This window comes from Ipomoea nil, unplaced genomic scaffold (genome assembly GCF_001879475.1).
Source record: "Ipomoea nil cultivar Tokyo-kokei standard unplaced genomic scaffold, Asagao_1.1 scaffold2805, whole genome shotgun sequence".
NCBI classification, from domain to species: Eukaryota; Viridiplantae; Streptophyta; class Magnoliopsida; order Solanales; family Convolvulaceae; genus Ipomoea; species Ipomoea nil.
In genome coordinates, this window is record NW_017619233.1 from 3677991 (window position 1) to 3702512 (window position 24522).

Below are 24522 nucleotides of genomic sequence, written 5' to 3' on the forward strand. Positions count from 1 at the left end.
AATAATAATAATAATAATTTACCATCTCTATCTATCAGTTAGGAATAATTGTAGTATAGATTTAGATGATGTTACAAATATATATTAGCAACTTAGACTCCTCATTCGTATGTATCAAGTCATAAGAGCCTTCAGCAGACCTTAGGAGTTGAAAAAGAGGCTCGGTAGTTGTAAAAGGTTGCCTAAGAGAAGCTTCCTGTGATCACTTTCGATAGACCTCTTATAGTCTAATAAGGTCAATCGGTAGACCCATTTTCAGAACCGGAACCGTGGCCAAGCCTATGACAGTATAATTTCTGGTGACCATAAATCCATTCTCACGTCTAAGTCCATCAGCGAAGTATCTATTAACTTTAACTAATCTGGAATTATTTGAATTTGACCAAACCATAGTTGCACACAAATTAAACAAGACAGACACATCACACATGGGAATAAACGAAATTTTGTACTATCAATAAGGCTCAATTGTTAAACTTGCTTCCATGTGCTTTATTCTGTGGGGCATAAAATATTAAGAAATGATGAAGGATATCAACCATCTGAGAAAACTTATTTAGATTGCAGAATTTGAAGATCAGTATCATTCAGGAATGAAGGCATGACTTTAATGGGTTGAATGATAAAACCAGCTTTCTGGCAATCTTCCTCGAGTTTCTTCACTTGGGATGGACCGTCAGGACAGAATGCAACTACGGCACCTCCACTTCCTGTAAATTTTGACGCTGCACCCACTCTTCGGGCCACTTCAACCATCTCTATGTTCAAGGCACCAAGACACTCGTCCCCGAACATTTGCCTGCAACAACGCCAAGCTAAATCTCATCTCCAACGAAAATATTTTGCAAGTTTGATTCAACTCAAGCAATAAGTAGTCCCAATATGAAAAATGAAATGAGGTAATAAAGCAAGGCTAAGCACCTACTAAAGAACTAATAAAATTTTCAACCTATTCTACATATCATTCTCACCTTCGTAGGTCAAAATTCCGATTCATGAGCTCTGCAAACGTGACATAGTCTTTCCCAAGTAATGCTTTTTGTCCTTGCACAGCTAGTTTTGCAACCTCTTCCATTGATGATATTATGAACTTATCATCATCTAACCACCTCTGACGAACTGTACTGTGGACCTGTATCACAGAAACGTTTTTATCAACTTGTTCAGAGATTATTCTAATCACATCGTTTATTAGCCTCGTAGGAAAAAAGATCTTTCCTAATTTATTTATCTCCCAACTTTCAAACCTTCAAATAAAGAAGCGGAAGTGAGTTATAACACTGACCTTTCCAGAATCACTGGGATTCTCAGCATAGATTAGATGCAAAGGGGGGAGAAGATCAATATCCATGGGTGTATATATTCCATGACCTAACGCATCCATATGCTTCTTGCCAAAATCCTGAAGAAGAGGAAGTACGATTATTCAAGACGAGTTTACGTCATCGCTATGACAAGATTACTTTTGTGTATTACGAGTATGTAAAGATTGCAATCATTGCATACCATGTATACGACACCGCCATAGACCTGTGCCACCCTATCTTGCAAACCAGCCACAATCCCGAGTTCCTTCTCTGCATTGAGGATAAGGTTTGGTCTGACCTCAACTTTAATCAGATGCCTAACGTTGTAAAAGTCGAGGAGGCAACTTAATGCAGCACATACAATAGCACTAGAGCCCGAAAGACCTGTCTGAGATGTAAAAAGTATTGATTTTTCAGTTCTGCTTTGAAATATTAGATAGTCCAAAAATATAACTGTCTATGCAAGTTATAAATCAACAAAGGCCAAAGTTCAAATTGTAGTAGACTAGAAGTAGTCACCACCTGGCGGGGGATGTTAGTATCATATGAAAGCTTGAAATTTCTTTCATGTAGACTGATGTTATTATCCTTGCAGTAATTGTGAAACACCTTACAAATTGCCATAAGCAATCGCACACCTCCATAATAACCTTCACTTTGCAAACGGTTCACCTAAGAGTCAAAGAAATACTTTAGATGAGTTTATATAGATCCAAAGAAACAAAAAACATAAGAATACCAAAGTGGAAGCATATTTTAATAAATTTTCTGTAAACTCTTCTTTGCTAGCATTTTAGCAGAAATAACTTTTAAATTATCAAATTTTCAGGAAAAAAGACACCCAACAAAACCATGCTCAAATCACAAGCAGAATGGACCTTACTAGTTTGAGGTAGTCCAATCATAAAGTGACACTTTCATCTATCAATAATTAGCAAAGAACTTCCTAAGCAATAGACATTATCATAAACAATCTAATATGCCCCGAGGCATAACTCGGTGATCGAAAGCCTCTGAGTGTAGGTCTAGTACCCAGCAATTACCCGGATTCGAATCCTCAATAAGGAGGATCTCAGCCCGAGAAAAAAACAAGACCCTACCTCACTTAGGCACATCCCACAATGAGGGCTCTCTGTGTTTAGGGTTAACCTATAAACAATCTAATACAATCCTCAGTATCAAACACAAAGGTTGAAAAGGGGAGATCAATTTATACATAGATAATTCAGCAATAAGAGTAGACGATTACACAATTCACCAGACAAGTGCAGAGAGAATAAGTTAATAGTCAAAACAAACGAATCAGATCAAGCACATTCCAAATCAATAGCATGAAAAAACGAAATAGACAGAGAGAGAGAGGGACCAGATTGGATAGGGAATTGAAGTGGACGTGATCGTGAGTAGGATGGGGGGAGATGAACAGATCCGGCGAAGGCTCCAAACGCACGGAAGCCCAGAAGTTGCCGAGGCTGAAAGATATGGCGTTGCCGTAATACACATCGCTGGGGTTCCCCAACAGACCCACCCTCGCGTACGCCTTGTGTTCGATCACTTCACTATTGCCACTCTCCATTACTGCTCAATTGCTTGCTCTCCACTGCTGCACACCAAATTGAACACTGTCAAATGATTCAACTCAACTTTATCCTTTATATATATACTGAAAGATTGCTTTACTTAAGTTGAGCTGATTCACCTCAACTTTATCCTTTATATATATAAAGATTGCTCTTACTTAATTTGGGCGATATCCAGAATCTCCGCGTCACGCTGATGAGTCAACTTAAATCCTACTCCGTAATAGTTTAGGTTTTTTCCCAAATTTTGTATGGATCTCTACTTTTACCTCATCATCCAGACTCAATCTCAAAAACTCCTTTTTTCATTAATTTTAAATTTTTTCTCATTTTTATAGACCCATCATTTTACTTTACTATAATTTATTTATTTATTTATTTATTATTATTATTTATAAAAATTATAATTACAATTATTATTTTTATTATATTTAAATTAAACATATCAAATTTAAATAATTTTATAATTATAAATGTTTTAATGTATCCACCTTTAGTTGAAATGATAATTATAAAATTAAATTGTTAATAAATATAATATTTAAAATTAAAATTATATATACTATATGGCTAAAATAGATTATATAAACAAAAATAATTTTATTAAAAAAATAAAAATTGTAGCAACGGCCAAAAGATTAAAAAAGAATAACAAAGCTATATGAACTAGAGTGACCGCCAGCTGGCGGCCACTCTGAGACGCCTCAACTGCCTTTATTTTTTTTAATTGAAAAAAACTAACAAAAATCATATATTTGCAGGGAGATTCAAACCCAAAAAATCAACCGTGCACATTAGTTAAAAACTCAACCTTGGGATTTTTACTATTCCAAAAACTAGGAAAGATCCCCTATTGGTGATGCTCTTAGGATTTATTTATTTATTTATTTTTGTGGCGAGGAAAACACGTAGTCACTCTCATAACTAATCGACTCAAACTAAGGGGACTGAAATTCGAACTCGTAATCTTGTGATTACAGGTTTGCATCCTTGTCCATATTTATTTGTATAGTTATTCCCACGGTAGAAGAATACCCTATTGAGTCAATATCTTTATTTGATTGATTATTAGTTTATTTATAATTTATTTTCTTATAATTAATATAAAAATTATATATTTAAAAATTACATTTAAAATATTATTAACCCACCAAAAAAATTAAATTTAAAAATAAAAAATACTAAAGAATATAAGAAAGAAAAAAGATTTAGTTTGAACAATGCAAATTTTGACTAACTTAATTTTGCTGACATTTACTTGTAAGCTAAAAGTCATTCGAAATTCTCCAAATCTTTAAAAATCATTAAGATTTTATTTAGTAGTCTTCTAAAGACAAACATTAATCTTTCTTTGCAAAGACGGGAGATCTTCTCTCAACAGATAATAAACGAAATATATGAAATGAGACCGAGGTTGTACTTATTTGAGTTAATGTCATTTTTAAAACAGATAATAAATGGAATATATGAAATGAGACTAAAGTTGTACTTATTTGAGTTAATGTGATTTTTAATCTTCTAAATAAGTAAATATACAGACTTGGTCATTTTTAATTTTCAACTTTACAATCAACCAATTTTGTTCTTCAAAGTAATAATTTTTACCACTTTTGATCATCTGATAAATGTTTTTGAGATACGACCAAAAACATTATTTCATTATCCAATGACCCTAAATCATCTCATATTTAGAATTGAAACAAAATTATATCATCCTAAATTGTTCCACCAGACATCACATCATGAAATGTATTCACCATGATTTACATCCTCCCAAATGCTCTGTCGGGCGGGGTGTGGGGGTCCTTAGGGTTGGGGTTCAACCTTTTGGAAGAATGAAATGTATTCTTGTTATATTTTTTTTAATATGAGATAGTTTAAGCTTCTTTTTTCTTTGAATTTGGGAATTGAGATGCTTTTAAGGGAATTTGATAATGAAATTACATTTTATCATCTCTCAAACGGTCATTTCACAAAAAAAAAAAAATAAATAAATAAAATAATCTATTAGAGAACTTAAAGTGGCAAAAAAGTTAATATTTGGAAGATAAAAAATGATTAGTTTTAAAGTTCAAGATTAAAATTAAATTGACAAAGTTTATACTTTGACGGTTCACGGGAGGCGCTGAGCTGAATTAAAAGGAAGGGATGACGGAGGGTGATGGTGGAGCTGGAAACTGATGCACAGGTGGTGACGAGAGTGGTGGACCGAGGTGCATAATATCTCGTTTGGGGACCTTATTCATAATATTCGAACGAGTAAATATCCAAAATGGTCCCTCGACTATAGCTAAATTCACAAATTGGTCCTCAACTTTCAATTTCACCCAATTAAGTCCTTAACTTTGTAATTTTAACACAATTTGGTGCTCTGTCTATTTAACCGTTTGTTGACTGTGATTTTTGAGGATATATATATAATTTCATGGTCCATCGTCGGTTTTTTAAGGTTCCGGTTACATTTTCAGACCGCACTGTTACATTTGAATTCACTGTCGAAAGCAATCTACCAAACCCGGTCACCTTCTTCATCCTCCCTTTGGATTCAATGTAGTTGAATTCGTACCAGAGCGAAGAAGACGACGTGTTTCCGAACCGGTGCAACGTCATCCTAGAGGCCTCCACGTGCTCCGACGAGAGCTGAAGGTTCTTCTGGAGATCGTCGATCACGGTCAACAAACGATCAATTAGATGGAGGACCAAATCGTGTCAAAATTGCAAAGTTAAGGACTTAATTGGGTGAAATTGAAAGTTGAGGACCAAATTTAGCTATAGTCGAGGGACCATTTTGAGTATTTACTCTATTTGAACCTTGTTACAAGATTTGGATTCGGTCTTTCTTTTGTTTGTGCACCGAGGTGGAAATGCCCAGCCGCATAATATGGCACGAAGTTCTCTTAGAAATCACGGTTTTGAGCTTTCTAAGTATTTTGATTATATTTCGTGTTGTATTTCGGGATGTATGTGTTAAATAATCCTTTATGCACTATAACTTAAATGCAGAAGCACAATTAACCAAGATCGCATGTAAATTAAATCAATCAACTAAACAATGTTCATGATCATGGATTTTTAATTAAACAGAAGTAAAGATAGAACTTACTTGTTCCGTTGGAGATGTAATCTTTAAATTGATTGAATTAATAATATAATGTTTCACCTCTCTGATCCGTATACTTTAATCACCTCTTGATGATATGGAGACTAGAAAACTATTAAGATCCCTAGAGTTTTCCTGGGTATTTATAGATGTGATGAGAAACCTTTTTCAAGAGAAATGAGGAACATCCTCTAGAAATAGAAATCCCTTTAGAAATGTGACCCCCTTTTAGGAATATAAATCCCTTTAGGAATGTGACCTCCTTTTAGGAATAGAAATCCCTTTAGGAATGTGAAACACATAACCTTTTTTCATTATACATCTTTTAACCCTTATAAACTTAAATTTTAACCGAATGAGAGGGAGGGAATTTCACCAAGTAATTCCGCCTTTACACATCACTAATTATCAACGTGAGTACCTTATTCAATTACAACTTTTATTATATAAATCATTGTTAGAATTATTTCTTACAGTATGAAGCTCATGAATTAATATATCTTGTTTTCTTGGTTTAAAAAAAAAAAAAAAGTATACTTTGAGAATTAGATATGGTATTAACTTAGTACAATAAAGATTTTATTATTACATTTAATAATAAAATATTAAATATTAAAAATGTACTATATTTAATAATAAAATATTAAATATTAAAAATGTACTAAACATATTATTATTATTATTATTATTATTATTATTATTATTATTATTATTATTATTATTAACTAGTAGTTTTACATATGCGTTGCACGAAATAGATATGTTATAATATGTAGTCTAAATGTTGCCACTCCCGTACGGTACGGGAGGGGCAATATATGTACCATTTTTAAAATTAAGGAGCAACATTTACACCACTAATAATTTAGGGGTGACATTGATAATTGACATATTAATGGAGAGACATAAATTACAATTTTTACTTATTTTCTTATAATATTAATTTTAGTATTAGTATATAAAAATTATATAATAAAAACTACATTTAAAATATTATTAACAACAACAAAATTAAATTTAAAAATAGACAAATGCTAAAGAATATAAGATAGAAAAATATTTAGTTTGAACAATAAAAAATTTGACTAACCTAATTTTGCTGACATTTACTTGCTAGCTAAAAGTCATTTGAAATTCTATAAATCTTTAAAAATCATCAAGATTCTATTTAGTAGTATTTTAAAGACAAACATTCATCTTTATTTGCAAAGATTAGAGATCTTCTCTCAATAATAAAATGAAATATATGAAATGAGGCCGAAATTGTACTTATTTGAATTAATGTCAATTTTAATATTCTAAATATATCGATTTTGTCATTTGTAATTTTCAACTTTACAATCAACCAAATTTGTTCCTCAAAGTAATAAGTTTTTGCCACTTTTTGTCCCTTGATAAATTTTTTTGAGATACGATCAAAAACGTTATTTCGTTATCCAATCACTCTAAATCATCCCATATTTAAAAAAAAAATAAAAAAATCTATATCATCCGAAATTGTTCAACCAAACATCACATCTTGAAATGTATTTTTGTTATGTTTTTTAATATGTGATCGTTTAAGTTTCTTTTTTCTTTGAATTTAGGATGCTTTTAAGGGGATTTGATAATGAAATTACATTTTTTATCATGTCTCAAACTACCAAAAAAAAAAAAAAAAAAAAAAAACGAAGCTAATATTTGGAAGATTAAAAATGATTGGTTTTGGGTTGTGGTCCAATGATATCAAGTTACTTCTTCATAAGGGTGGTTGTGGAATCGAGAGACGTGAGTAGTAAGATGAACATTAAAGTGACAAAGTCATTATATATACTTTTAGAATTAAAAATCGTATTAACTTAGTACAATAAAGATGTTATTAGTACATACATTTAATAATAACATAATAAATATTAAAAATGGATTAAATATGTTATTATTATATTTAACTATTATTTTTGATACGTGCATTGCACGAAATGGATTTGTTATAATATTTTAAGAATATATATTTGGATCGATATACAATTATATAAATTATAACAATCAATATTATATAGCGCAATTGATAAAATGTGTTGGATGGATTATGTTTTTTGATGTTACCCTTGCTTGAATTCGAGCAAATAATTGCCCAATTACTCGTGCGATACACGGATCAAATTTTTTTATTACATATTTAGATAATAAAATTAAAGATTGCAATTATAAACAATTCTAATATTTGACTGTGTACATTTATTTTATTATAATTGAATAATATATAACTCGTTTGTCTGCAATTATCTTACAAAATCGATATGCATGTAATATGATTTATGTAATTATATTATTACTAAAATAAATATAATATGGGAAAAACGAAGAAATAATTTATTTGTAATTACTAGTATTTGCGCCCGTGCGATGCACGGAATAGATTTGTTGTAATATATTACGAATATTTGGATTGATATATAATTATTTAAATTAGAGCATCAAATATTATATAGTGCAATTGAATATGTGATTTGAATCATTTATGTGTTTTGATGTTATCATTGCTTGAATTTGAGCAAATAATTGCTCAAATTAATAGCTAATGTGTAGATGTACGCATGCGGTGCTGCAATTTTGAAAATTATATTTATCATCATCTAGTATTTTTTTATAAATTAGGAAAATGTGCTCGTTCTCCAGCCACTAATTTATATGGAAAAATTGCTATCTTAATTCATTTGTATATATGGAAGATATATTTTTTTTGGGAAAAATGGCACTTTTTCCCCCTATGTTATATACTTATAGCACTTTTTCCCCCTCAATTATTTATGTAAGCACATTAGCCCCCTCAATTATTTTAAAAGTGGTGGTTTTCTCCCCTAATATATTAAATTGACATTTCTACCCTTAAAGTAAACATTTTATTTATTTTACTTCTCCAACAAATTATTGCGTATATGTAGCGATTACCACGGTTCGGTTCGAACTGAACCAGACACTATAGCAATCGAATTAAAAGTTTTCAGTTATGATTCAGATCTAGAACCCAATATTTGGATTTCAATTTATTAAATTTAAGAATAAAAAAAAAAACTGGATCATGAACCGACGGTTCCGGATCCCGTTCGCGATTTTGAACCGTCTTTATTTTAAAATTTTATTTTTTATTTTAAAATAGTTTAAATTCAACAATAAATGTATTTTATTTTTTCAGTTTGGAACATGAACCGCCCATTCCAGTTCGTGATTTTAATAAACTATAAATATCGCGTTTTGATTATAAATTGTAATTGGAATATTTTGGTTTGGTTACTATAGTATCTGGTTTGAACCAAATTATAGTAATAATTTATTGGAGAATAAAAATAAATGAAATATTTATTTTAAGGGTAAATATGTCCATTTAACATTTCAGGGGGAAAAAGAGCCACTTAAATAATTGAGGGGGAAAAAGTGCTATAAGTATATAACATAGAGGGAAAAAGTGCCATTTTCCCTTTTTTTTTTGTCTAGATATATATGAATTTTGTCATTTAAAAAAATATATATAATATCAACTATTGTATTTACACATTATTGAAATCTCTTTGTAGACGAATTGGTAGTAGCAACACAATCTCGTCCATCTTCGTCTAGAGCTAACACCTTTAGTCCATCTGGATGGGTGACTCTTGTGAAAATATATAATGGTAGAATATTAGTCAGTGATCCTTTTATATTTTCAGTCAATTAGTAATATCATATTCATTTTCAGTCAATTATTCTTTTTTATTTTCAGTCAATTAGTCAATTAGAATATTAGATGAAGTGATATTTTTACCTAATTTTCGTTCCATTTTTAATTGATGATGTATAATATTTTTATTGAAATATTTTCGTTATATTTTTAATTTACCTTTATATTGTTTAAAATATGCATTTACTATTGATGATGTAGAATATTATTATTGAAATATTTTCATCTAATTTTTAATTTTTGTTTCATTTTTAATTAAAATACAATGATATGCCAGTTTCTTTTTTCATTTTAGTCAATCAATCAATTACTCAATTAGAAGTATTATTGTTACCAAATAAGCTTTATTAATTTTTTACTAATTAATTAATATTCATATTAATATGGGCGGAAATGTTGAAAATGAGGATTTTACTTTTATTAATAGTATAGATAGATTAATTTCATTTTGAAATCATTGGTTCACATATTTGAATTATTTTTTTTCTTAATTATTCGCATTGTAAACATAAATGATATTGCAATAATTAATTTATGATATTTATCAAGTTGTATCTTTTTTAAAATATAAAATTTTCACATGTTTATGTGTTAAAAAAATTTTAAAATTATTTTTATTTTTAAAATTTTTTTCCAGCAACACAAACACTCCCTTAGTCTCCCATCAAAAACTGATAAAAAAAATCATTTTATTAAGGAAATTAAAACTAATTAAATTAAATCTAATCATGCTATATTTATTTGTAACTGTATATTAATTTCATTTTAAAATCATTGATTCACATATTTGAATTATTTATTTTGTCTTTAATTATTCTCATTGTAAACATAAATGATATTGCAATAATTAATTTATGATATTTATCAAATTGTATCTTTTTTTAAAATATTAAATTTTCTCATGTTTAGGGGTTAAATAATATTTTAAAATTATTTTTTATTAGTAATTATTTTTATTTTTAAAAGATGTTCCAGCAACCCAAACACTCCCTTAGTCACCCATCAAAAATTGATAAAGAAAAAAATCATTTCATTAAGAAAATTAAATCTAATCATGCTATACCAGGACTATGTGGTCTAATGGTACCCGGGTTGGACTTCCATTTGGATGGTTGTAAGTTCAAGCACTGAGGCATTATTAGCTCTTTGTGTTTCAGTAGGTTGAGAAAGTATATAAACAGATACTACAATGTAATAGAGCTAGTAGCATTCATGCTATATTTATTTGTAACTGTATATTAATTTCATTTTGAAATCATTGGTTCACATATTTGAATTACTTTTTTTTCTTTAATTAATTATTATAAACAGAAATGATATTGTACTAATTAATTCATGATATTTATCAAATTGTTCCCAAAAAAAAAAATTATAAGATCTGCACATGTTATGAGGGGTAAAAAATATTTTAAAATTATTTTCTATTAGTAAGTATTTTTATTTTTAAAATATTTTCCAGCAACTCACACCGTCTCCCTTCAAAAAGTGATAAAGAAAAGTCAATTCATTAATAAAATTAAAACTAATTAAAGTATATCTAATCATACTATATTTATTTGAAACTATATATTAATTTCATTTTGAAATCATTGGTTCACATATTTAAATTATTTATTTTTTTCTTTAATTATTATAAACAGAAATGATATTGTACTAATTAATTTTTGATATTTATCAAATTGTATTTTTTAAAAATATAGTGTTTTACCCGTGCGTTCCACGAATTGTTTTTGTTATTATGAATTTAAAACAAAAAATATTAAAAAAAAAATGAAAAGATGTTAAAATGTACAATATAATAATATAATTGTACTATTATATATTTGGTCAAATATCTATTTTCATAACATACAAAATTAAAATTAAAATATTGTATGTATAATATAATCTCTAATCATTTACATATTTAGATAAATATATAGAAAAAATTCACATAATTAAGTTGATTTATTTCTAATTATATTTCATATATTATAATTCTAAAGATATGAATAATAAATTAATAACTAAGAGAATTGTACTTAGACTTCAATAAAAAAAATGTAAATTCCAAATTTTGAATGAATAAATTTAAACCCTAATTCAACGCATTTCCTTATATGATTGTATAATTTATTGTATATACACATAATATTTATTAATATGTATATATGAAAGTTCTATAATATAATTTCATTAATTATAATTTATAATTAAAAAATTACATTTAAAAATTTAAAAAGTAACATTTAAATTTTGTATGATTATTATAATGCATAAGTGTATGTATGTATATTTTAAAAATTAGAAATATTCATGTTTTGTTAATTTTATAATTTCATTTCTTTCATTATAATTCATATTTTATTAATTGTAATTTAATGGAATTGCCACAAATATTTCTATGGAAGAAATCTTATATTTCTCAATTTCATTAATTATATTAATTATAATATTTGTTCTAATCTCTTCCAATATTTAAATACATTACCATAATAATTACACAAAAGAATGAAAGAAAAATTATCAGAATAGTTACCTTTAATAAAAATAAGAAAATTATATTAAAAATTAATTATATATTAAGGTAAGTATAATTTATTTCATGCCAATAATATTATACATTAAGTATAAAAAAAATATATATGTATATAAATTACCATAATAATTACATCAAAAAAGATAACAATACATAATTATTAATATTATACATTAAGTGTGTGTGTGTACTTTTAATTTTATATTGATTACTATAGTCTATGTATATACTTTAAGAAAATATTCATTATTAAAAAAGAATATAATTTTAAAAAATAAATTATTAATTAGATTACCTAATATAATTGTTTTACTAATTGATTCTATGCTACTATGTATAATTCATATATTTGAAAACTTTTTAAAGCTAGATACCTATTAATTGCTTTAATAATTAATATAATTGTTAGTCAAATCAATATCCAATAGTACTAAAAGTATTATTTCAAATTTTTATACATAAGATATAAAATTATTAAACCGAAATAATTAAAAATAATGTGTCCATATTACAAAAGATTTTATAATAGTAATTTTTATTGCCTAATAGAATTTTTCAATTATTAAATATTATTTATGATAATTATTGTATGACATTTAAATTATTAGGTAGAATTTTTATAATTAAGGTATAATATTATTAAATCAAAATTATTAAAAATAATGTATCCACGATATAAAATAAATTATACTTGTCTTAATAATCAATTTTTTTAATGCTACTAACTCTATTACATTGAATTAATATAAATTTATAATAATCATTTATTAATATAAATTTACAATTATAAATTTGTATAAGGAAAACATAGAAACTTCTAGGAATAAATAAATAAATACATAAATAAAATCTCTCCATTTCATTTTTCTCTTTTGTCACTGTCACATTCCCACTCTCTTTAGAAAAAGACAAAGTAGGATGAGAAATGGCATCTATCTACAACGTCCTCACCCCTCAATTCGATTTAGCTGTTGCTTGATTGGTGTTTTGCCCAACGAACCACGTAAACTCTTAACGCTGCTTATTAAAAAAAATATAGAAACTTGAATGACATGTACAAATTTCAAAGCCAACATACTAACTCTAAGTTTCATAAAATATTACAAAATTATCAAAATCACTGTCATTATCATCCTCGATCGCATCTCTGCGCTCTTCCATAAAAACTAAACCATTAGGGTTCTGTTACCAAGCATCTTCCTCCTCAATTTCCTTTTGCTGAAGCAAAGCCTCCTTAAGTATCTTAAAGCTCATACCAGACGATATAAACTGCAAAACATATTGAAGTACGGGGGAATATAGTTAGAAAAAGGTAGAAAATTAATACGAAAAGAAAGAAATGATGAGATGGAGAACTAAAAAAATGCTTTGAATTTTATTTTGGTTTTTAGTGTATTCTTATCATGCTTCCCTTTGTATCTGTTTACATATAAAGAGAATCCGTCCCTCTTCAAACTTTATCCACTTGATGAGCTAGGAACTCTATTACTTCCCGATCAATCTTTATAGATCCGTATCTTCTCCACAAAAACAAACAAACAAACAAACAAAAATATATCAACATTTTGTCTTAGGAACCACTTTTCTTATTTAAAAATCGGAAAATACAAAGAAAAAAAAAAAACAAAAAGAAAGAAAGAAAAATGAATCTAAGATAATGAAAACCTCACCTGTGCAAATCACGTATCAACCTCAACTGTGGAAGATCATAGGATAATTAGCAAAAGTCAATAAAATAATTAAGTTTAGTTGGGATTGTAGGTGAAGTTGATGGATTGTATATGATCATGTAAGGTGTATTTATACACAATAAATAAGATCAAAAGAACTTAGTATTGAAATTATAAAATGGTAAGAGATTTGAAGAAAGGTAAAAACTTTTAATTTCACACGGCATTCCATATACATATACTACACAGTAATTAGCACAGCATTCCATATGTACATATACTACACACTAATTAGCTTAATTAACAATAATCACCTTAATTACTACCTATTATATGAGTAACCTATACGTTAAGTACACTGTTCTAACCATCATTTCCCCTAATTATTTAATTAATAATATATTACTAATATAATTATTATTCCTAATGTATTTATTTGGAATTGTGTGTACCCAAGCTCAATACAATAAAATGGGTTAGGAAGATATCAGGTCAAACTTGTAGCTTAAAGAATATAATATAAATTAGGCAAAATAATTTATTTATTTAAGGTAGAAAATACTAATTTGTATTTATAGGTAGAAAATATTAATTCAAAAGGAAAGGATAAAAATTTATTTATTTAAGGTAATAACATTATTATTATTATTATTATTATTATTATTATTATTATTATTATTATTATTATTATTATTATTATTATTATTATATTACATAAATACCCCTAAGTTTTGGGGGGAAAATTTGGCTAGGAGGATTTTAGTTTTATATATATATATAGATTATAAAAAATAAATTCAGCGACTCATGATTAGCTTAATTTCTATAATAACTGTTACGCATTTATTATTATTAGGCAATTATTATTATTAGGCAATTATACCAAATCTGTGCAATTAAACTTTTACAGGGTGTTTGGTTGGAGGGATTTTAAATTCCCTTCCCACTTAATTCCCACATAATTCCAAAGACCATTAAATTCCGTAGTTTGGTTGGAGGGAATTGCAATTCCATGGAATTGTAATTCCCCCATTTTCATGGAATTAAAATCCCAGGTCCCCCCTGGTATTTTAATTCCTGGGAAAAAAAGATAATGATGAGTCAAAATTACCTCATCCCTTTTTAACCTAAAATTAATGTCTAGCAACAATAATGGACATTTTTGACTTTATACTACTTATTCCCTTTCAATTCCCATGTATACCAAACATTGGAATTGAAATTCCCAGTAATTTTATTCCTGTCAACCAAACACTGGAATTTAAATTCCCACTTTATTCCCAGTAATTCAACTCCTATGGAATTACAATTCTTTTCCCACATAATTCCCTCCCTCCAACCAAACGCCCTGTTATATATACATTAAGTATACTAGTTTTTGTCCCGTGCGATGCACGGCATAAAATTTAAGTAACTTTATTATTGATAATATTTTAAAAATAATAAAATAAAATATTAATCATGAAATTAAAACTTATTCGGAAATGTATTTTTCTTTAACAATATTAACTTGGTTGTTATATCGAACATCACATACTGTTAGCATATATTATAAAGAATTGTGTTATAACATACCACATGAGATTTAAAAAGTGTATATTAAATTAATTATACACACACACACACACAGATTTTTATAAAAAAAAAATTAAAATTAGGAAATCAAACAATATACAATAAAAAAATTATGAAATTAAATTTTCTTATATATAAAAACATTTATTAATATGATTTGCAATTAAAGCCTATAGTACATATACTTGACAATATATAAATAAAAAATACAATTTCATCATCATACATTGAAACTAACTACGAAAATCTTTTCTTGAACATTGCTTAATAATAATTATTATATACGTACAACATTATATAAATCTAAACTAAATATGAAATATTTCATGACATGAAAGAAAAAATAAAACCTGCAATGCTAAGCCCAATAAACATTTAATTATCTATCCATATAACCCAGTTACGTTGCATTTCAGCCCAATACCCGAGCCCATTAACCCAATTATAAAATCTGATTACCAAACCCTAATTCATATTTTTTGACGATTGCGCTTCCGTCTACTCTGTTGCGTTTGTCATTCTCTCTAAAATGTTCACTGACTTACGCGAACCTTCTCTGTTTCCGGCATCTTGACACACTCGATTTTAAATCATCGCACGTCCAAGTAATCCACTGCTAAAAAACTTTTCAGATAATCTGACTGTAGCTTTTGGCCGTTGTGGAATTGCTTTCTTCCCGAAATGCCGATCTGAAAAATCGGGTGACCGGAGCAGATCTAAAACAAACTAATAAATACAGTATCATCTTCAGGTAAAACTTATTGTTTAAAACGAAACCATATTTTCTAATTACTTAATATCAGTTCAATAATTATTTGTTTAATCTTATTCGTCTCTCCAATATTATTGTTCATGCAACTGATTTAAATTTAAAAAAACTTTTTTTCAATTTAGTAACTGATTTATTAACTTTTTTTAAAAAAAAAATTTCCCTCTCAAAACTATATTAGAATGAACAATTAAATTGTTGTCGATCAACAAAATTGTAAGAATAAAAAAACAGGTTAATCTTATTTTTTAAAATAAGATATTCTTAAAAATACTGAAATGTATTACCTGCTTCATCATTAAATAACAATAATTGTAGATTAACATGTATTGAAAATAGATAAGTATGCTGCATTATATACCTTAAAATGATGCAATTTCATTTAATTGGTATTTAATACCTTAAAAATGATGCAATTTCATTTAGGCGGGAAATTGATTGACAAAAAACATTTTGCTATTATATAGAGTAAGATAAGATTTTGTTTTTTCACTATATCGCCTTTATTTTTTTTCAATTCCTCCATATTTGAATGAATTAATTTTAATTAACAACTCATATTTAATAGTAAATAGATACGACGAAGGCTCCAAATGCAAGGAAGCCCAGAAGTTGCGGAGGCGGAAAGATATGGTGTTGCCGCAATACATATTGCTAAGGTTCCCAACAGACCTGCTCTCGCATACGCCTTGTGTTTGATCACTACACCGTCATTCTCCATTGTTCTTCTCCCCAAATGCAGCACATCAAATTGAACAAAACACTATATTCAATCAATTCTTATCGAGTTTTACATGTATTCCCATATTTTATTCTCTCAACTTTACTCTCTGATGTGGAGAGCTCTGATAAGTTATTTTTTTCATGTGGGTCCCAATATAATTGTTACATCAAGGTTTTGTGTGTGAGAGTAAAATTGGGAGTAGAAAATGAGAGTACAAATAGCATTTTTCATGTATAGATGAGTTTTAATACATGTACTCCCAAATCTACTACCTCAACTTTACCCCTTATGTGGCGAGCTCTGAGCTCTGATAAGTTACTTTTTTTCATGTTGGTCCCAATACAATTGTCTACATCAAGGTTTTTTGTGTGAGAGTAAAAAATTTGGAGTAGAAAATGAGATCACACATAACATTTTCCATATATAGATAAGTTTTACTACATATACTCCGAAATCTTACTCCCTCAACTTTTTTTCTTGATGTGGCGAGCTCTGATAAGTTACTTGTTTCATGTGAATCCCAATACAATTGTCTACTATAATGCTTTGCAAACGTGACATAGTCCTTCCCAAGCAATGCTTTTTGTCCTTGCATATCCACCCTCGCGTACGCCTTGTGTTCGATCACTCCACCATTGCCACTCTCCATTGCTGCTCTGATCTCCCCAAATGCTGCACACCAAATTGATCAAAAGACTCTATTCAATCAATTCTTAGCACATGAGAGAGTGTATGAGTAAACAGCTTTGCAGACTAGACGTCAACTGATTCACCTCAACTTTACCCTTTTATACTGAAAGATTGGTTTGGGCGTTATCCTAACAAGATCCCCGTCACGCTGATACAATCAAACTGTTAGGATTTTATTTTCCTTTTTTGTGACGGAAAACACAATCCCTATTAATTAAGGAGGTATATATTGAGTTAATTCCGTCTTGTGATTATATTATTATAATGAGTAAAAAGATAAATTAATTTAAAGAGTTAATTATCAAAATGAGTTAATACCCAAAATCGTCCTCGACTATAGTGGTTTTTCTCAATTTCGTCCTAAACGACTTTGGTGACCTAATATCGTCCCAGACTTTTGTGTTTCGCTCAATTTAGTCCCAGACTTTTGTGTTTTTGCTCAATTTAGTCCCTCATTTGTTATTCTGTCCATTTGGTGTTAAATAAATAGACAATTCAGTAACTTTAATATTGGCATCTCTTTACTCATAGACATGTGAACTGCGAAATCCCTTTTTTTTTTTTTACGAATTACTCCTAAAACTGCGAATATAAAATTTGATTTGCAGGTCCGGGAGTAATTCTGGGTGTAATTCGTACAAGAAAGAGGAATTTCGCACTTCACAAGTTGAAAGTAAAGAGAGATCAATATTAACATTACTGAATTGTCCTTTTATTTAACACTAATTTGACGGAATAACAAATGGAGGACTAAATTGAGCGAAACACAAAAGTCTGGGACGATATTAGGTCACCAAAGTCGTTTAGGACGAAATTGAGAAAAACCACTATAGTCGAGGACGATTTTGGGTATTAACTCTTATCAAAATGGTTCTTTGACTATAGTGAATTACCAATTTCGTCATCGACTATTTTTTTTGACCAATTAAGTTCTCAATTTTAAAAATCTTAACCAATTTGGTCCTCCGTTAGTTTTGCCGTTAGACTTTCGTTAACTTGGGACAAAATTGGTAATTTTTCTATACTCAAAGGACAATTTCAATAATTAACTTTAGGTGTGGACAATTTGGTTCTGTTTTCTCGAACTAAACCGTACCGAACATTAAAGTAATTAACCGTATCGAACGATTCGGTTAAAAACTTATTGAAAATACCATTTGATTTTATTTAAATATAATAATAATAATAATAATAATAATAATAATAATAATAATAATAATAATAAAGGAAATATGGTTCGGTTGAACGGTAAAGGAGGCATCAAGGGACTTAAATTTACTTCTTTTTATTATTATTATTATTATTATTATTATTATTATTATTATTATTATTATTATTATATTTTAAATAAAATCAAATGGTATTTTCTTTCAGTTTTTAACCGAACCGTTCGGTACGGTTAATTATTTCAATGTTCGATATGGTTCTGTTCGGGAAAATCGAACCGAATTGCCACCCTTAAAGTTAATTGCTGAAATGGTCCATTGACAATAGCAAAATTACCAATTTGGTCCCAAGTTAACGGAAGTCTAACGGCAAAACTAACGGAGGACCAAATTGGTTAAAATTTGTAAAGTTGAGGGACTTAATTGGTCAAAAAAATAGTCAAGGACCACATTGATAATTTCGTTATAATCAAGGGACCATTTTGATAATTAACTCTTAATTTAAATTATAAGTGACTAGTTCAAGTTAATAGAATTGAAATTCGAACTCCTAACTTTGTGATTGCAAATTTGTATCATTATTCATATTTATTTATAGAGAAAATATTTGATGCACCGTCGGTGTATAGCATCTATACTCCGACGGTGAACCAAAACAAGACACCTCATTAAAAAGTAAAGTCAAAATAGTCCAGGTCCCTTTTAGCAAATTATAATAATTCTTAATTCTTAATATATATTAATTATAATACTCTACTCATCGTTATACCCTGCACCACGGCGCACAGTGTAATGTGCGTCCCGCGCCTCCCAAAACGACGTCGTTTTGGGATGCACGGTAGGAAGTTGACATGATTATGTATATTTATTTATACAATTATGTATATTTTTTATTATGTACATTTTTTATACAATTATGTATATTTTTTCATACAATTATGTACCTCCGAATCATGAAATTTTTGTGTATTATGTTAAGAGTTGATGTGTATTATGTTAAAAGTTTATGTTTATTATGTATTATGTTAGCTTATGTGTATTATCTTTTAAAAAAGAGTGTGTATTTTGTTATATAATTATGTACATTCATGTATGCAATTATGTGTATTCTAGTATAACATTATGTACATTTTTTAACATGAGGTTTTTTTTAAGGCAAATTAACTGCCAAACACTGGGTAGCGAAAATTTAAAAAAAATAAAAATAAAAATGATTAAAACAACGTCGTTTTGCATCTGGGCGCACAATGCAATGCGCACGGTGGTGCAGGATATAAATTGCCAAAAGTAAGTGCACGTACGTACAATATTATTGCCAATATTAAAATTATAATTGTATTAAATAACCTAACTAGTACATTCAAAAAAAAAAAAAAACCTAACTAGTAGTGATAATAATTGATTGCTTAATTAATTACTAACACAAGTCATAAAATTTATATTATATATATAGAATTAATATCATGTTAAAATGATTAATTATTGACATAATAATTGATTGCTTAATCAATTAACCAAACGCTCTTTATATAGAAACAAATCCTAAAAATTACTAGCTCTATTACATTGTAGTATGTGAAACACAAAGAACCAATAACGCCTTCACTAAGGCTCGAACTCATAATTTTCCAAATGAAAGTCCAACCGGGGTACCATTAGACTACATAGTCCTGGTAGATAATATGACATTATCCTTCTAACATTTCTAAAATAATTTTATTACTTGAACCAAAAGAACAAATCCTAATTGGTTTTCAAAAAAAAAAAAAATCCTAATTAATGAAAGGAAAGAATATTGTGATTCTTGATATACAATGAGTATCTTTTAAAAAACGTTACAGTATTTTACTATTTTGGTAGTGTTTATTAAATGACTAGTTTAATAATTTTCAATATATGAATTTTACGAACTTTATCAATTTGACCAAATAAAACTATTAAAATGAGTATTTGGTGAATGATGAATTGGCTTAACAAATAGTCATCAATTAGCTAGAACTTGAAATGCTACTAAAATATATAGGGTATTTAGTTTAGTAAATACCTAATAGTTGTTAGCTGATTGAGTTAATGAGTTTGACTAGTTGATAGCATTAGCTGATTGTAAAAAAATGTTTGGTAAATTAGCTGTTAGCTGATAACTGATTACATGCAAAATGATTTTCTCAAAAAGACAAAAACTGATCGAAAAAGTTATTTTGAACAACTTTTTGAATTTTAGCATTTTAGAGCAATAAATTGTTACAAAAAGCTAATTAATCAAACACTCATATTGATTGTTTAACTAAATTAAATAGCTAATAGTGGTCAAATAAGCCAAAATTAATTGATAGGCTGACTATTTCACCAAACAGGGCCATAGTGTTTTAAGATGATGGATTAATTGTTGGTCTGTCTCTTAAACAAGAATGGAAAAGAAATATTACTGTTTTTTTTTTTTCCCCAGAATGAAAGAGTTTGTGATTCAACTGTGATCCTATCTATCCTATCCTTATACGGTCTTTCAAAATACAGACAGACACACAGAAGATAACATAAGCAAGTTTGTCTGAGCCCACAAGATAATTGCCTAAATAATGTCGATCACTGGGAAAATACAAAAGCCAGTTCTTCGAGTGTTTGGTAAATAGTTGTTAGCTAATAATGGTTAGTTGATTGAGTTAGTGTGTTTGACTGGTTAATAACATTAGCTTATTGTAGAAAAGTGTTTGATAACAGTTAACTGATTACTTTCTCAAAAAGCTTATCAAAAAAGCTGATGTGAGCAATTTTTTGAATTTTAACATTTGGAGCAATAAGCTGTTACAAAAAGCTAATTAATCAAACACTCATATTGATTGTTTAACCAAGTCAAACAGCTAATAATGGTTAAATAAACCAAAATTGATTAATAATCTAACTATGTACCAAACAGGACCCTTGTCTTCTTGAAAGAACACCAACAATATGAGTTTAAGAATTTCACCTGAAAGATCTCCTAAGTTGGATATATATAGGGTTGGTTGTCTTAACTGTATAGAAGAATACTTCATGCCACCAGATCAATGACCCCTCCCATGTTAAGAAAAATGCTCTTACAGAACTGTACAAGCATGCCTAGCCACCTAATCTCTGGCAATTTCCAGGCAAAAGATATGAGTAAGTGTCTGCATTGTTCAGAAGATAAGAAGGAAGATGAACTGCTGAATAAGAATGAGGGATAGGTCCCATCCCCCCAATGATATCCTTGAATGTGAATTCCTCGGGAAGCATGTCATATAAGTCAGCTCCGCGGCAGATGATGTCTTGAATTCTTTTCGGGTCCAGAAAATGCGAAAACCTCACTCTGTCGTTGTGGCTGTAGGCTTTCATCTTGAATATGAAGTCCGAAATGTGGGGGAAACAAAAGCTACAATGCCAACCTGAATCCGAGAAGAGGTAGTTGGACTGGCGAAAATGTGCAAATCTCGTCTTCTTTCTCTGATACGTATGGACTGAAGCTCTCCAGCTGACATGATCGATTTGAAATTCGAACGAATACAAATAGTTCTTCAGTTGGAGATGAAGAACCGGGGGAATTTCATCACACCACCTTAACAAATCGATCGTGTGCCTGCTGGGTATCTCATCAACATCCGACATAATCAGCAAATCATCGTCTTCTATACCAGCTATCCCGAGAAGCTGGTCGAGGGCAACTCTCTGATACGCCTCTTCAATAAATGGATTTTCGCCTCTCTTAAACCTTCCCCCGTACGCTCCATAGGTCAGCCGGGGCTCAACAAAGCCAAACTGCTCGCGGTTATTTGCAAAAAAGTAAGGCTTGTGCAACCCGGTGAAAGTCGAGTTTGATTCGAGAAGAACAAATTGCGTGATGAAAGGATACAACTCTTGCCATCTGATCTTAAGCATGTCTACCTCGTTACTGAATAGAACTGCATCAAAGACACGCCTCGGATATTCCCGAATGCCCCAGCCGTGAAGATTGCAAAGACTCTCCATCGACACATTCTCGTGATAATAGTGAGTTAAATGAACGAAAGGCTTCGGGGGAGATTGCCAGAGTGGTCGGAAGAAATAGGTAATCTTCTGCCCATGTACATATATGCCAACCATGCATGTTGGAACAATCACAAACAAAAAGAAAATGGCTTTTATATCCAATCCTCTGAGCAAGCAAACTACTCTTGCCATGGTTGGTGCTCCAGGAGAAGCCTGTAGAACAAGTCCAGTTCATCAGATAATCAAATAAAAGTAGGAAATTAAACAACCAAAAGGCAAATCAAATGCCCTCAAATTACTGAATAGGAACACTGTTTTGAAGGAAAAAGACTGATTCATAATTCATTCATGAAAGCCGAAATTACTTGCAAAGAATACAACCAGGAAACAAATATTCACAACCATTCATTCTGCCTCAAATTTTAGAATCAAACAAAACATTGCACATAAGGAACTAGGCAAAGAAAACACAGAATTCACAAATGTCCTCCAGCAGCTTACAACAAGATATGCTCCACACCCCTGTGTGCGATGGGCTCCAAGCAACACGTGGAAACATAGTCTCTTTTTATCAGGTGACACGTGGAAACATAGTCTCTTTTTATCAGGTGACACGTGGAAACATAGTCTCTTTTTATCAAGTGACACGGTCAGATTGACTCTGATACCAAATTGAAGCATATGCTCTATCTCGAAGACTAATTTGAGAGTTGAACTGCATATTTGTGTTTATATATTATATGCTCAACAATTCCAAAAAGGGATTAAAAATCAGTAAAATTTCTGGAGAAGAACAACCAAGCATCACATCATTCAAAGCTCCGGGTTAAAACCAGTCTGAACATACAAAGTTCATACAAATTCTAGAAAGCAAAAGGAAAATCCCCACATAAACTAAAACATCTAGCACGACCCACTTCCTAAAATCCCCAAAAGATCATCAGGCAATCATTGAAATTCAATCTTTTCAATATTGAAATGCTCATACAAGTGAATAATTCGCATTTTGAAAAATGAAAGATAGCAAAGTACCTGGCCACAAACATCTTCACACACATCATCACTCTTCTTAGAGGTGTAATACCCATCAGCCATCCTTACAGAAATGCCTTTAAACAAAACGTTTCCCTGCTTATATTACATATACATATCTCCACTCCTTTCCAGGTTCCTCCAATTTCATTGCTAAATTCTGTCTTTCATATCAATAAGAATATGCAAAAATCGACCATGAGAGAAGGGAAGATGGAAAAACCTTATAAAACCCCACACAGAATACGAAAGAGAAGATTTCCTTGAGAATCAACCAGTCATTCCCAATAAACTCAGAGGCTTATCTTCTTATATCTTATCGAGTGACAGTTCGGGAAACGCTGAAATTAAAGGCACTTTCGTGGGTTCTTCTACTTCTTTCTCTGATTCTTCTCTCTATATATATACACACACCTCCTCGCTCTTACAGCCATTGAGGAATGAGGACAGAGAAAGCAGTTATTAAATACGGAAGTATGATAGAGAAATTTATTGGAAATTTCGGAATTCCTAAACTTAACGAAACGAAAAAAATGATAAATTCAGATAGAATTTTGAGTGAAATATTGAATGCCTTACAATATGACAAATTCCAACCCAACAGGGTAGCTCAAGTGGCAAATGAACTCTTGGGGAAATTTCAAGATAACTCGGGTTCGATTCTAACAAGTGACGATTCCCTTTGGCGAACCGGGTGGACCTGGATCAGCTTC

At 29.6% G+C, this 24522-nt stretch overlaps 2 protein-coding genes across 3 annotated transcripts; both read right to left on the minus strand.

Annotated features, from left to right (window-relative positions):
• Window positions 1–429: 429 nt before the first annotated feature.
• LOC109158268 (glucuronokinase 1) lies at window positions 430–17742 on the minus strand. Of its 2 annotated transcripts, XM_019306176.1 has the most exons (7): window positions 17578–17742; window positions 2674–2868; window positions 1830–1979; window positions 1507–1695; window positions 1286–1402; window positions 972–1132; window positions 430–799 (listed from the first exon to the last, which is right to left on the minus strand). In XM_019306176.1, exons 1-7 carry the CDS (start codon window positions 17587–17589, stop codon window positions 553–555), a joined length of 1071 nt encoding a protein of 356 aa, XP_019161721.1. In that variant the 5' UTR covers window positions 17590–17742; the 3' UTR covers window positions 430–552. The 2 variants fall into 2 exon arrangements, with proteins under 2 accessions (XP_019161721.1, XP_019161720.1); XM_019306175.1 differs by lacking the exon at window positions 17578–17742 and having other exon boundaries at window positions 2674–2993.
• A 3913-nt stretch (window positions 17743–21655) lies between these two features.
• On the minus strand, window positions 21656–24336 carry LOC109157994. The gene is made up of 2 exons (XM_019305808.1): window positions 23810–24336; window positions 21656–22990 (listed from the first exon to the last, which is right to left on the minus strand). The coding sequence occupies exons 1-2, from the start codon at window positions 23870–23872 to the stop codon at window positions 21893–21895; spliced, it is 1161 nt and encodes a 386-aa protein (XP_019161353.1). The 5' UTR covers window positions 23873–24336; the 3' UTR covers window positions 21656–21892.
• Window positions 24337–24522: the final 186 nt, after the last annotated feature.

What these genes read in the sequence shown, in the direction of transcription:
- LOC109157994 (XM_019305808.1), bottom strand. Translation starts at nt 23,872, where the DNA reads ATGGCTGATGGGTATTACACCTCTAAGAAGAGTGATGATGTGTGTGAA. An exon ending in GTGAAGATGTTTGTGGCCAG is followed by an intron (nt 22,991 to 23,809) that starts GTACTTTGCTAT and finishes CTTGTTCTACAG; the next exon opens with GCTTCTCCTGGAGCACCAAC.
- LOC109158268 (XM_019306175.1), bottom strand. Translation starts at nt 2,883, where the DNA reads ATGGAGAGTGGCAATAGTGAAGTGATCGAACACAAGGCGTACGCGAGG. An exon ending in ATACTAACATCCCCCGCCAG is followed by an intron (nt 1,696 to 1,829) that starts GTGGTGACTACT and finishes TTTACATCTCAG; the next exon opens with ACAGGTCTTTCGGGCTCTAG. An exon ending in ATCCCAGTGATTCTGGAAAG is followed by an intron (nt 1,133 to 1,285) that starts GTCAGTGTTATA and finishes TCTGTGATACAG; the next exon opens with GTCCACAGTACAGTTCGTCA.